Genomic DNA, 13,789 nt, shown 5'->3' with positions numbered 1-13,789 from the left:
GAGAGGGAGGTGAGCAAAGCGAAGAGCTGAGGCTGCAGGGCTGGGGCTGCGCAACAGGACGGAGAGCGGCGGGCTGGAGGAGGCGGGGACGGGACTCCCAGGCGAGGGCAGCGGCGGGACTGGGAGGCGGCTTTGCGACCCCCCGCTGCCCCCGAAACAGGAAAACAGCGCCCCAGAGACAGCCCCGCCCCGCCGCCGCACCCCGCCCGGCTCCAGCCTGCCCCCGGGAGCCGGCTGGCCGGTAGTGGGGCGCCTGCGAGCGCCCAAATGCCTTGCACCTCGCGGAGCCGCGCGCGGAGCGGGGGAGACATGGGGAAAGTTGGAACTTGCCTGCTGACTTTGGCTGGACTTTTGCTGGCAGCCGGAGCGGAGCCCTTCACAGGTAAGAGGAGCCTCCCCCGTGCCCCTCCGGCTGGGAGGCTGCGGTGGGGAGCCGGTTTGCCCGCGGAGTGTGAGCCTAGGAGCGGTGGTGGACGCCAGTCCAGCCCCGGGAACTAGGGGAGGGGGAGGAGGGGAGCTCAGTGCGGACCGGTCCCGTTAGATTGGGCGCTTCGTGCCCCGGTGGAGAACAGAGAGGGAAAGGTGCTGAGTTGTTTGGAGTCTAGCGGGACGGAGCCCCTCCCCTCCGGCGCACCGCACCTAGAGGCGGCTGGGAGCAGAGCCGCAAGGGCGGGGGGGTTTACATTATTTTATTGTTGGGGGATCTTTTTCTTTTCCTTGGAGTCTCTCCAGGTTTCCTGCCGCCCGCGGTTACTTGGAGGCGGAGGGGGGTGCGCGGAGTGCAAACGGGCTGGGTCTCTTCCTGGGCACGTCCTGGCCGGGCACGAGTGCTACAAGGTGACAAGCAAGGGTGCAGCACGCTGCGCTTAGCGGAATGCTGGCAGCCGGCTGGGCTGGGGCTTGGGCCGGGAGGGAGGCGGGCAGGGGTTGCTTGCGAAGTGGGTTGGAGTTGCAATAGACAGCCGAGCAGCCGCTGAAAATTTGGGAGAAAGAGAACTTTTGATTTCCACCAGGCAGGTCTGAGAGCCGCACCCTGTCTCCAGAAAACAATGCACGGAGGGGCAACAGCAAACTTCCAGCGCCGCTCCCCCCGCATCGCTCTTCCTCCTTCTTTCCCATCAGTTTGTCCCGTCATCAAAGCTGAAGCTTCAGTATTAACTTAAAAATTCGCACTGCATTTAAGTGCGATTGTGCAGTGACAGCAGTTGATCAGTCTAAAAAGCAGGGGAAGGCCCCTTTTAAAAGCAAAGAAGAGTCTTCAGCCTATAGTGAAAATCCTAGGAAAGGGGGAAAACTCTGTGTGTCCTAGATATGCTAGGTTTTTATGTCCATGGAGCAACTCCAGAAAAGAACTTTTTTTTCTTTTGTTTTTAATTGCAATTTCAGGTTTGCCCTTCAACGTCTTCATTGGTCTATGTTTTTACTCCCCGATCCATAACAAAATCCATCTTATATTTTAAAATGTATATTAAAGAAACCTATAATTCTGGGTGGAAAGTTGGGTTGTGAAACAGTTTTGTACATTTATTTAGCAGGAATGAGTAACGTCAGCTTTCTTTCTTTCTTTTTTTTTTTTTTAAATTTGAAATTAGTGCATTTAAGACATCTGGCCTTCACTTCATGCTAAATGTGCTTTCTGGTCCGGAGTAGTGCTCTCTGCTTGACTTATTTCTGAGGTTGCTGGGTGGTTTGTATTTTGTACGTTACATGTTGCTTGCTTGCAGCCTATAGTACAGCCAAGTTTTGTGCTTAAAGGATTTTTTAAAAATAAACTTATTCTGGTTCAGTGGTACATTTCGAGGACACTGTATATTCAAGCTGTTTTCCCTCTAGTTTCTTTTGAACATTTGCAGATAAGCCCGAGGGTTCAAGTGTGTGTGGGGGAGGGAGGGAAGAGGGGGAAATGGTCCTGAGGATTGCATTAGGATGATACCTCTTCCAGTAATCTTGTTAGGATGAGGTTATCCTGAGCAGTGAGTTATAGAACTGAACTCATGTATATTAGTGCTAAAACTCATTAATGTTGGAAATCTAGGGTTTGGACTTCATAGAAGTGTAGGACTGGAAGGGACGCCAAGAGGTCATCAAGTCCGTCTCCCTGCGCTGAGGCAGGACCAAGTAAATGTTGACAACAAGTCTCACTTTATTAAGATAAATCCATAATGCACTCTGTACCTGCATGATCTTATTACAGTTTGTTTAAAGTTAAACTAGGGCAACTATCCTTTTGTTAGATTTTTAATTTAGTTGCATGCAAGGATGTGTTAATACTTGCATTAGGGTCAAAATTTAAGTGCTGTTCATCTTGCTTCAGTACAGTCCTGCCTTAGTCTTGTTGTTGCTCTTGGTTATAGTATTAGTTTACATTACCACATGCTGAGAAGAAGATCCTGATGTGGAACACAAACTATTCAGAAATGTTTTTATGTTGCTTTAATGTCCTATGCATAGAGTTAGTTCAACTGTATAATTATATAGCACTCTCTGTGAACTGGCTGGGCTTTGGAGTGTTGCATGAAACTTCTTTTTTTTTTAAAGCCTAATGGGCCAGTGGATATAACTGAGCACAGAATTTGGCCTACTCTGTATGGTTATTTTTTGTGTATATCTAAAGGTAAGGCATGAATTACCGTGCAGTTACTAAGAAAAAAATTGATGATTTTTGCCATTGTGATACTGCATCATAAAAAGTGTTTAGGGGTTATTTTTGCTCTTTGTATGCCCTGTGAAAAAATGGTTGCTGTTGCTTTGTTAAAAGCTTGATGCATCAGTCCCATTGATGATACATTACAATACAGTTTGTCTATGAGTTGTGTAGTTGCCTGTCTCCTGCCATAAAAGTGAACTATGTGATCACACTATTAAAAAAGCAAAGATACAATCTTTTAAGCAAAGAATAGCAACGGACTGGAAAAGTAATCTTTGCAAGTTGTGCTTTCATCTTTATTTTTGCACTGACTTACAGAAGTTCATTCTGATGTCTTCGGGTGTTCATCTTCTTATCTGGGAACTAAGGAGAAAGCAGATCTTTTTGTTGTTTAAAGTCTTGAAGCTTTCAGGTAATCTTCTGAAATTAGCTTAACAGTTAATAAAAATAGGGTTTCTGTGACAGTCTTAATTGACGAATCTGAAATTCTAGGTTCATCAATTAAGATGAAAATGATTGTAAGAACTAAAACTCAGGAAACAATAACAAAGATATCTGATTTAAAAAGAAAACATTGGTTATCTGGAGCAGTTAAAAACAAACCAACCTAGGATTGTTATTCAAAAGCATGGTGTAAATGGTGTATTAGTCCTTACAGTAGTCTTTTTTTGAGAAGCACTTTAATTTTTAAAATAATTACTTCCCTTAATAATTTAACAGGTTTTTCTTCATTTTAGTTTGACTATGTATTTAATGGCCCTATATGAAGACTAGTATCAGAGGGGTAGCCGTGTTAGTCTGGATCTGTAAAAGCAGCGAAGAATCCTGGGGCACCTTATAGACTAACAGACGTTTTGGAGCATGAGCTTTCGTGGGTGAATACCCACTTCATCAGATGCAGCATCTGACAAAGTGGGTATTCACCCACAAAAGGTCATGCTCCAAAACATCTGTTAGTCTATAAGGTGCCCCAGGATTCTTTGCTGCTTTTATATGAAGACTGATTTCTAAAATTACAAAAGTTTGTAAACACTGAGAGGTAGGTTTATTGTGATTATATGAAATCCTAATTTGAATTCATAGTATTTCTTCTTTCGTCTCTTTGGTAGATTACTCAGACTAGAAAAATCAAACTATTTCTGAAAATGATATGGGTCAAACAAAAATATGATGGAAGCTGTAGTGTTCCAAAGAATGTTGTAAGCCTAAATGTCGCCTTTTATATAAAATGAAAAGGTCTAGACATGATGAGCTCAGTCAAATATAAAAATGCTTAACTGAAATTGAAGGTAGAGACGTAGTAGAATTCAAAATCTATGCATTTTTATAAAAGCATCACATTTCTCATGAACTTAAATACACACATCCTGCTAAAATTGGTACTTTTTGCTTATAACCCAGGCTTGTCCTAGAGAGAGGCCTATTATTAGATTATACGGTATTTTGTTGTTGTTGTAGAAATTGACTGTCAAGTTGTAGGTCAACTAATTTTTTACCCATAATTTGTTTTTTTTCCACCTATATCTGATGAGTCCAACTGCAGTTTAAAACAACAACAAAAAGTCTAGCTGAAAAGTGTGTTTAAATAGGTCAGGGGTAACTTGTCTGGTGCCAGTACTAACTCTGATTATGAAGAAAATAACTTGAAATAAAGTGCCTTACAAAAATTGGAAATTATTGCCTTGCCTATCACATTTTCATGTCTTTGAGCAGGGACTATGTAAATAGGAATCTCAAATTTTTCACAATAAAATCTGCAATAACACACAGTAATCAGCACTCATAAGGGAACAGTTGACTCACTGGGCTTTAAACTTCATAGGGATAGTACTGATATTTGGTCACTGAAAAGAAAGAAGATATACTCAGATCCATAGGTGCTCTCTTAGCTGAAATGAAAATTCTGGTACAGTGAAATATGTAGATGTTGATAGAACATAAACCTGATTTAAGTTTGTTTTTTTGCTTTTGTAAATTAGGCCAGGCCTACACTTGAAAGGCTTTACTAGTATGTTATACCTGCACAGCACTACTGCTTTGGATATAGGTTATACTGGCAGAAGTGCACTTCTGCCAGTATAAACCTATTCCAGTCTAGTGCCCGTCTGCCCTTCTTCCCATTCCTTATAGGTGAAATAAGCTATACCAGCAAAAGTATAACCGTGTCTACAGTAGGGGTTTCTGCTAGCTCAGCTATGTCATTCAAAGATCACTTCTCACTACATACAACTCTGGCCAACACAGCAAAGGTTTGTAGTGTAGACCAGGCCTCAGTAAACCAAACCAAAGCCATTGCAATCTAAGGTCCTCCTGCTGTTAACTCCAGGGGGCTGGTCTACACTACGGGATAAAATCGATTTTAGATATGCAATTTCAGCTACGTGAATAACGTAGCTGAAGTTGAATATCTAAAATCGATTTACTCACCCGTCTTCACCACGCGGGATTGATGTCCGCTGCTCGCCATGTCGATTCCGGAACTCCGTTGGAGTTGGTGGAGTTCCAGAATCGATATAAGCGCGCTCAGGGATCGATATATCACATCTAGATTAGACGCGATATATCGATCCCAGAGCAATTGATTTTAACGCGTCGATACGGCGCGTAGTTTAGACGTGGCTCAGGAGTCACCATGTGTAAATGGTATCTGATTGATTTCAGTGTGGCTACTTTTGTGAGTAAAGTTGCAAATGTATGTTTTGAAGGATCGGGCCCTAAGTGCATAATTATTTAAAAAAAATTGAAATCATAAACAAGTGCTCCTGAGTGATGTAAATATAAACACATCTTTTGCTGTAAACTGAAACAATACTTGTGATGTTTCATATTAAATAATTATTTAGGTATTAAGCTTTAATATTTTATGTGAGAAAGGTATTTCTACAAAAAGAAAGTGTTCATATTTTTCTAACCATTATTGCTATTCTGACCTTTTGTGCATATCATAAGTTAAATAAAACCATATCAGTCTTAGTGTTGTGTTATTTATTAAAAATTAAAGCTTTTCTTTTAAGTCATTGATTAAGATGGTGGTATTATTATGATAATAAATGATAGAAAGTATACCCTACAAGATATTACAAGAAGGTTATGACACTGAAAAATTCCTATAATGTCTCTTTGGTCTCACAGTTGAATCATCAGAATCCATGGGAACAAAAATTACAGTCTCTTGAAACAACCCAGCAGGATATAATATTTTTGAAAGTAGTATTTTTAATGCTCATGGAAGCTGCTGGATTGACAGCAATAAGGACTGAATCCCCTGTCTAGCCACAGAATATGTGCAGGGTGAATTGAGTAAACTTCTTCACACCCCTTCCAAGTCACGGTCAAATTACATTACTGGGATGTATTGAAGGTAGTTCATTTTCCATGCGTATTCATTCATCATCAGGGATAATGGATAAGTGTGCCAACCAGTTGTAATGTGTGCACCTGCCCTGCTCACTAGAAATTGGACTGAGACAATCAGCTCACTTCACATAAATCACTGACCATGCATCTGAAGATAACTGGTATGGATTTGATTTGGCAATCCGGAGAAGTAATCTCCATGGACTTGATCTAAAGCCTATTGAAGTCAGTGGGATTGGGACCCATACACCAGTCCTCTAGATCACTTGTAATTTTATATTAATGAATCATTTGAGAGAATTTTTTTTTAATTTAGGGGCTATTGCCAAAATACTTATTTGATGTTTTAACAATTTTGCCTTGGGTAATGACAAACATCTAGAACTGTAAGACTTCCTAAATGTGACATTAGCACTAAACAGTTTAAAAGATACATAGCTTTGAAAATTCTAGCCATGGTAAGCTGTTTGTATACTGTTGTAATAAAATTAAAGCTTAATATTTTTTTCTTTTTCAGTTCACTGATAGTGTAACCTTATCAATTCATATGTTAAGGACAAAATCTTTCTGACAAGTTTGGTATTCCTTTTTAAAAATCATTTGTTAATAACAATTCTACTGTTTTACTTCTCCCACTCCATTATTTTCAGCTTCCCCCTACCTCCCTTTTCTGATTTCACCTCTGCAAAATTGCTGGTGTTTTTAGTAGTAGTGTTTTGCCTGCTATGATCTGTTGCTGATCACTAGGTGTAGCTGCATCTCTAAATCCACTTTTTCCAAGCAAAGAAAGATGAAGGATTGTAAACTGGGTTTTCTGAGCTTGGTCGAAGTGTAGAATACTGTGTCTTTGTAGCCATATAAAACTCTGATTTGACAGTAATTTGCAAGCACAGGTTTGAGGTTATACAGGTTAGCTGTTGGTTAATTTTGCAAAAAGGCAGCTTTCTTGGAGTATGTTCTAGTGACATTCAGCATTTGACTCAACAAAAAGCAGAGAATGGAGGATGAATGTGCCTGTGTAGTAAATGCAGTGCCTATAATAAGATTACAAAAAAGTGCTAATATTTGCTAGTGGCTTAAATGTAGAAGTAGTAACTGACAAGAATATCTTACATGTATGCTGGGGAAGTATTGTAAGGTTTCATTTTATGCCTCTGGATAGATTCATAAATCCGTCTTCAATAACAGTTAAAGTATTTGCTCAAAGTTACTTTTTTTTTTTTTTTTTTTAAAGGTTGATGTCCCGACAATTGAATTCTAAATTGATTTTGGAATGGCTGTGGAGTGGATATTGAGTGTTGTGTAGGGTTTTAGTCATTTTGAGTTGCATTAAGTTTACTAAGAATTGCATGGATAAATCTCTGCCTGCACTGTGCTACAAAAAATGTAGAGAGAAATATATGTCTATGTACAGGATTTTTTATTGACATTTCTAAGACTAATAGAGCAAATCCAAAAGAATTTTTAAGCTTTATGAAACTTGAGTATCTGTTAGCTGCAGAGAACGGGGAATAGTGTCTGTTACTCTGCAGTGACCCTTTGCCAGTTAAGGAGTGATGGTAAGGACCAGAGTCCTGTCCTGGTTTACTGAGACACAGTAATGGTAATGTTAAAGGGAAGTTCTACAGACAGTAGGATTAAAGTTATGAGATTGGGAAGGGGAAATGTGAGATTTCCAGAGCTTTGTGAAAAAATTGGTGAAATCCATAGAGGGGGAAGGGAGGGAGTGTATAAAAGATTTCTTATATCAGGGGTAGGCAATCTATGGCATGGGTGCCAAAGGTGGCACAAGAGCTGATTTTCGGTGGCATTCTCACTGCCCAGATCCTGTCCACTGGTCCGGGGGGCTCTGCATTTTAATTTAATTTTAAATGAAGCTTCTTAAACATTTTAAAAACTTTTATTTACTTTCCATACAACAATAGTTTAGTTATATATTCTAGACTTATAGAAAGAGACCTTCTAAAAATATTAAAATGTATTACTGGCACCTGAAACCTTAAATAAGAGTGAATAAATGAAGACTCGGCACACCACTTCTGAAAGGTTGCTGACCCCTGTCTTATATGAATAAAAGTATTAAATAACAGCTAGAAGACATGCCTTGAAATGTTTTTATTATTAATTTTGTACAGGCCTTGTCTTTTTCATAGTATACAAAATAATCTTGAGGATTAGTCAAAACTTTGTTTTGCAACAGCTTTACATAGTAGCAGTTGGTTGTTTTTTTTTTTGCATGTGTCGTGTGATATTAATGATTAATGTGTAGAAAGCCATGAAAACAATGTCCTCCTTAAGAAACTTATTTTCTGCACACGTTTGGACTCTGTTTCTGAACCTAGGTGTCCTAATATGCAACACCAAAAGCTGTAGCTTCATGAGGGTTTTTTCCGGCAGTATGCATCTATTCTTGTTATAACTGTCCTTTTATGACATTCTTTTGTAGGGCAATAGCATGACATTTGTATTTTTGCTTTCAATTAAGTAATATCTAATTACTTGTTTCTTCACTCTATTTTGGTGTAATTTCTCCTAAATGTACTTCTACATGAAGTATAATACATATGATTATTATTTATGAGCAGTTTGTACCATATTTATTAAGAGGGAGACTTCCTACGGGACTTGTGCTTCTAAAGTCCTTAGATGCTTTGAAAAATGTCCTTAAATAACTAATTTATATAATTCTTTGGCTTTATTTAAAAAAAATGGAGAGAATGGATTTGACTTTGAAGACCTTTTTGAAACTTTGTGCTGTAACTATACTTACATAGATTCCTTATTTATAATAACCATTTGCAGTCATGCTGATTTTAACGTAAAATTCTTCCCTTGAAATAAAAATTGGAAAAAGTCTGAGAGAGTTTCAGCATACTTATGCACCCCAAGAGAATAATGGAATTTATAAAGTATTCTGCCCTGTGATATTTATCATGGATCTGTTCTTGTGCATCAGCTTGTGGTAAATAATGAAGAGGACAGGTCACTGACTCAGAGCAATCCAGATTGCTTGCACCCAGTTTACAAACTAACAATATACGTTTTAATATGGCTAAATGTTAGGGACAAAGAATGTAGGCCATACTTGTGGGATGGGGGATTATATTTTGGGAAGCAGTGACTCTGAAAAACCTTTGGGGGTTATGGTGGATAATCATCTGACCATGAGCTCCCAGTGTGATACTGTGACCAAAAGATGTTATCTTGGGATGCATAAACAGGGGAATCTTGACTGGAGTAGAGAGGATATTTTATCATGTATTTGGCATTGGTGTGATCATTACTGGAATTACTGGTTCTGGTATCCATAATTCAAGAAGGGTATTTTTAAATTGGAGAGGGTTCAGAGAAGAGCCATGAGAATGATTAACAGATTAGAAAACATGTCTCCCAGTGAGAGACCCAAGGAGCTCAATCTAAATATCTTAACAAAGAGAGGATTAAGGGGTGACTTGATTACAGTCTACAAGTATCTACGTGGGGAACAAATATTTAATAATGGGTACTTCAATCTAGCAGAGAAAGGTAAAACATGATCCAGTGGATCTGAAAGTTGAAGCTAAAGAAATTCAGACTGCATATAAGATGTGAATTTTTAATGAGGGTAATTAACCATTTACCAAGGATTGTGGTGGATTCTTCTTCACTGACAATTTTTTAAATCAAGATTGGATAGTTTTCTAAAAAGATGTTCTAGGAATTATTTTGGGGAAAGTTCTAAGGTCTGTGCTATACAGGAGGTCAGACTAGATAATCACAGTAGTTCATTCTGGCCTTAGAATCTGATTTGGCTTTGACTGAATAATTAATTTCCATTTCTAATACATATATTTCCATACTTTATAGATCATTGTAATCCATACCCTGGTTTAGAGACCCAGATCTTCTAGAAACAGTGCGTGGTTCACATTTTCCCTTAGGGCAATATTTTGCATTTTCCTTGATATAGCTGAAAGCATTTTGGTTTTTTTGGAGTTTTTTTTGGACTTGTTTAAGTCATCCATCCGAACAGCTGAGTGAGCTGATCCTTCTAAATTATTCTACAGTGGTTGGTATTCGTTTGTGATCATAAAATAAACCCACAATCACAAGTTTCAGATGATTGTATGAATATATCTTCAAGTTTTGGCGTAAACCATTGTGTTAAGATCAAACCCATTCTGTTTTTCAGGCTTTACCATATGGAAAAAGATATTCAGTACTGGAGAAAGTACCAACTTTTGCATTTAAATCATCAGCAGCCAGCATTCTGCCTTTCTCCTCAAGATACATACTGTCCTCCATCTGCATCAGTAATCCCATTGATGTCAGTGGGAGTTCTTTGCATGGGCTGAGGGCAGCATGCTACTCTTGGGGTACGTCTATACTACCTGCTGGATTGGTGGGTGGCGATCAATCTATCGGGGATCGATTTATCGTGTGTAGTGTAGATGTGATAAATCGATCCCCGATCACTCTCCCATCGACTGCTGAACTCCAGCAGTGCGAGAGGTGGAAGCAAAGTAGACGAGGGAGCCGCGGCCATCGATCCAGTGCCACGAGATGCAAAGTAAGTAATTTTTTAATTCGATCTAAAATACGTCGACTTCAGCTATGCTTTTCTTGTAGCTGAAGTTGCATATCTTAGATTGACTCTTGCCTCCCCCCAGTGTAGACCAGGCCTCAGATGCGTGGCTGCTTCCAAGTTTTAATGAAGTGCAGTTCAGAGCTGATAGCACAATTTGGTGGCAAACTTAAAAGTAGGGAATATTATAAAGGTTGATAGGCCACTTTCTATATCTGGTTGCAATGTCTGTTCCATCTTCTTACCTATGGTTTTGCTTCATTCCAAAGTATAGATTTCATTATTACCCATTTCCTCCTATGTCCTCTGATACACTAAAAATAAAATAAATTTAAAAAGGCCAGAAGCATCATACTCACCAGCAACTCTGCAGTCTGTTTATAGAGTGCTTGCAAAATAGAGAAAATATTTGTGCAAGGTTATTTCTTTCACCGTGGACTTGTGGGGTGTGTGTGTATAATTATGTATAATTTAAATTATGGTTACCTTGATGTTACCATCAAATTAAACAGTAAAATGCAGTATCTAAAAGTTTTTTTACTAGAGTGTTTGGAAGTTTAAAGTGCTACATGGTGATTTATATAATTCCTCTTGTTTTATAGTTTAAGATATAATGTGAAATCCTGGCTCCATAAAGGAAATGAGAGTTTGGCTATTGGCTTCATTGGGGCCAGGATTTCTCAGAGATCTTAACAAATCCTAGAAATTTTGTACTTATGTCTGGGGAAATAGGAAATAGAAGGACAGACTGACTCAGACATATGTAGGAACTAAAATATTCAGTAGATACCCTCTAACATTTTGAGAATTACTCTAGTTCTTTTTCCCCTTTACCTGCTTACCCTTTTCTGAAATCTACTAAAAAAACTAAGGGGCTTTCAGCTGTTCCATTTGAACTGCATTTTCCCTTTGACTTCTCCTTCAGCGGTGATTACTAAAACACAAGCCAGCCTTTCATTACAAGATGGATTTAATGGTGTCTTCTAAGAATAACTGTAAGGCAGGAGTAATCAATTTTTTTTTTTTTGTCGAGGTTCAAATTTCTTCGTCGACTCCAGAGAAAATAATAATAATTAATACAAACAATAATGATAACTGTAAGTAAATAGAGTTCTGGGTCCATTCAACAGTAGTTGGTTGTTCAGATTTGGCCTGCAGTCCTCTTATAGACGAACCCTGTTGTAAGGAGTTCTGCTGTTGATGCCCTTTTCTATGTATCTCAAGAATATCCTCTTGTGGCATGCATTCTTTTCAGCACTGTCCCAGAAGACAAAACACAAGGTTGCTTGCACTTTTAAAACTATTGGTTAGGGAGGTTCCTGCTAATGGTTAACAAGCAAGTCAGCCCCTGATGTCTTTTTAAATTAACAAACAAAAAACCCCACAATGAATGAGCAAGTATTTGTTTAAAAATGAAAAGTTGAAAATGTGAAGTTTAGGGCCATAAATTGTATGATATGACTGTACTCTGTTTATGGTGACAGTATAGGACGTGGATTGAGGACGGCATAAATGGCCCCCGGGAGGTTTCATTTGTGTTTACTTTCAATACTGTCTTATAGAGTTGCATACGTATACCTAGGGCAATAAGGGCTTTATGTAGATTATTCTGATGTTTTGGATGTTGAAGATGTTCGCCTCTGCTTTGATTTACTCTGTGGTGTCTTTAAGAAAAGGTAAGTCCTTTAAAAGAAATATACTGTACATTGAAACATCCCGAGGTCTAGAAGCAGTGGTGGACTAGCCAATTGGGGGCCCCTGGAAAAGTGGGTGCCCCTGTGCCCCAACCTGCTTCACCTGCCTGCCTGGTGCTCCTGCCAGGGAGCGAGGCCGGGGCATGAGGGCTTCCCCCACTGTGCCCGCCCAGTGCTCCTGCTGGGGAACAGGGGAAGCCCCTGCATCCCGACCTCACTCCCCGGCAATAGTGCCAAGCCGTGGGGGTGGGGCAGACCCCTGCACCCTGACCCCATTTCCCTAGCAGGAGCGCTGGTGGAGTGTGGACTGTAGGCGGAAGGGGTGGGGAGGGTCCCAGAAATCCCTAATCCATCTCTGTCTAGAAGCCCAGGACTAATATAATGTCATCTGGGTGAGTAAGATATTGACTTTCCTGCTTGCTAGACAAGGACAGTAGGGGAGACTAGGGCAGGCTGTCTTGACATCAGATGCAGCAGTATGTAGTGGGCTATTCAGAGAGAATAGTGGCTGTTGGGGCTGAGAAGGAGTGGAGCAGAGAACTGAGCTTTCAGGTGTAGGAGAATAAGGGGCTCAACAGAGCAACAGAAATCAGCTGCCAGTCAGAAAAGTGAACAGGAGGCGGAAAGGCTGGGCGGAGCAATAGAATTGAAATGCCAGTCAGAGGAGAGGGAGATGTCATATGCACAAGTAAATGGGGACATTAGGTGCAGGGACAAATGTGCTCCTGAGGGAGCCTCAATTTCAGTGTGTGTTTTTTTAGTTCACTAATCAGATGTCTGTGGTGACTGGGGGAGGGGAAAGATTTGAGGTTGAGCTTTCAGCTAGTCAAGTAGCTATCCTTGCCAGAAAATTAAGCAAAAGTTTAATTTGCTATCAAAGCCGGAGTAAGTAGTAAAAGAAACTGTCTGATTTCCCGCTGGTGCAAAACAACCATATTGATTTTTAGGAGGGAGGTGTCCTCTTTCTAATACTTTATTACAGGCTTGCAGTTGAAGACATAGCTGCTGATGTTTGTGCAAAAAAAATTACTTTTAACATCAGTCCTCAATCATACATGTTGTTGTTACACACAGACTGTTTTAAATACATGTGTATAAAATGCATTGTTGGATGATTTTTAAAATGAAGTATTGAAAAATGTTTGGAACATATCAATTTACCTAAACAAATATATGGACTTGAATCAATGGAATAGAGTAATGAAGTCCTGCAAAGGAAGCCTCAGGAGCATGACAAAGGAGAATATATGGGAAACTTAAACATAAATGCATTTCCCACAATTACAAAAAACATTTATTTTTTTCATTAATTTGCAGTAATGTATAGGAAGTAGGAAAAGCTTTCTGGTGAGGGCTGGTGTTTTGTAAGTGGGTAGTACAATACCTTTAGAATTGATCTTTTACGTGTATGTGAACTCTCTGCTGCTAGTGTGGCAGCAGAAAATGTCTTTGTCCACCAGAATCTCATATGACCAGATTGCTCTATGAAATGAAACATCTGGAGAACTTAAAGTGTACCATCTTATT

General features: G+C 39.6%; 1 protein-coding gene across 9 annotated transcripts in view; it reads left to right on the top strand.

Moving 5' to 3' along the window:
• Window positions 1-210: 210 nt before the first annotated feature.
• Window positions 211-13,789, top strand: part of PTPRM (protein tyrosine phosphatase receptor type M) — a 766,944-nt gene continuing 753,365 nt past the window's right edge. For 7 of the 9 annotated variants that reach the window (XM_032777089.2, XM_032777088.2, XM_032777087.2 and 4 more), the window contains exon 1: window positions 212-382. In XM_032777089.2, coding sequence (XP_032632980.1) covers window positions 268-382 — 115 coding nt within the window. In that variant the 5' untranslated portion in view covers window positions 212-267. Of the gene's footprint in view, window positions 383-13,789 lie in introns of all 9 variants that reach the window. The other 2 variants (XM_032777081.2, XM_032777080.2) reach the window with 1 other exon arrangement.

The sequence above is a fragment of the Chelonoidis abingdonii genome, chromosome 2 (genome assembly GCF_003597395.2).
Source record: "Chelonoidis abingdonii isolate Lonesome George chromosome 2, CheloAbing_2.0, whole genome shotgun sequence".
In the NCBI taxonomy this organism is placed as follows: domain Eukaryota; kingdom Metazoa; phylum Chordata; order Testudines; family Testudinidae; genus Chelonoidis; species Chelonoidis abingdonii.
The sequence above is the reverse complement of the archived record's forward strand: the minus strand, read 5'-3'. Positions and strand labels throughout refer to the sequence as shown.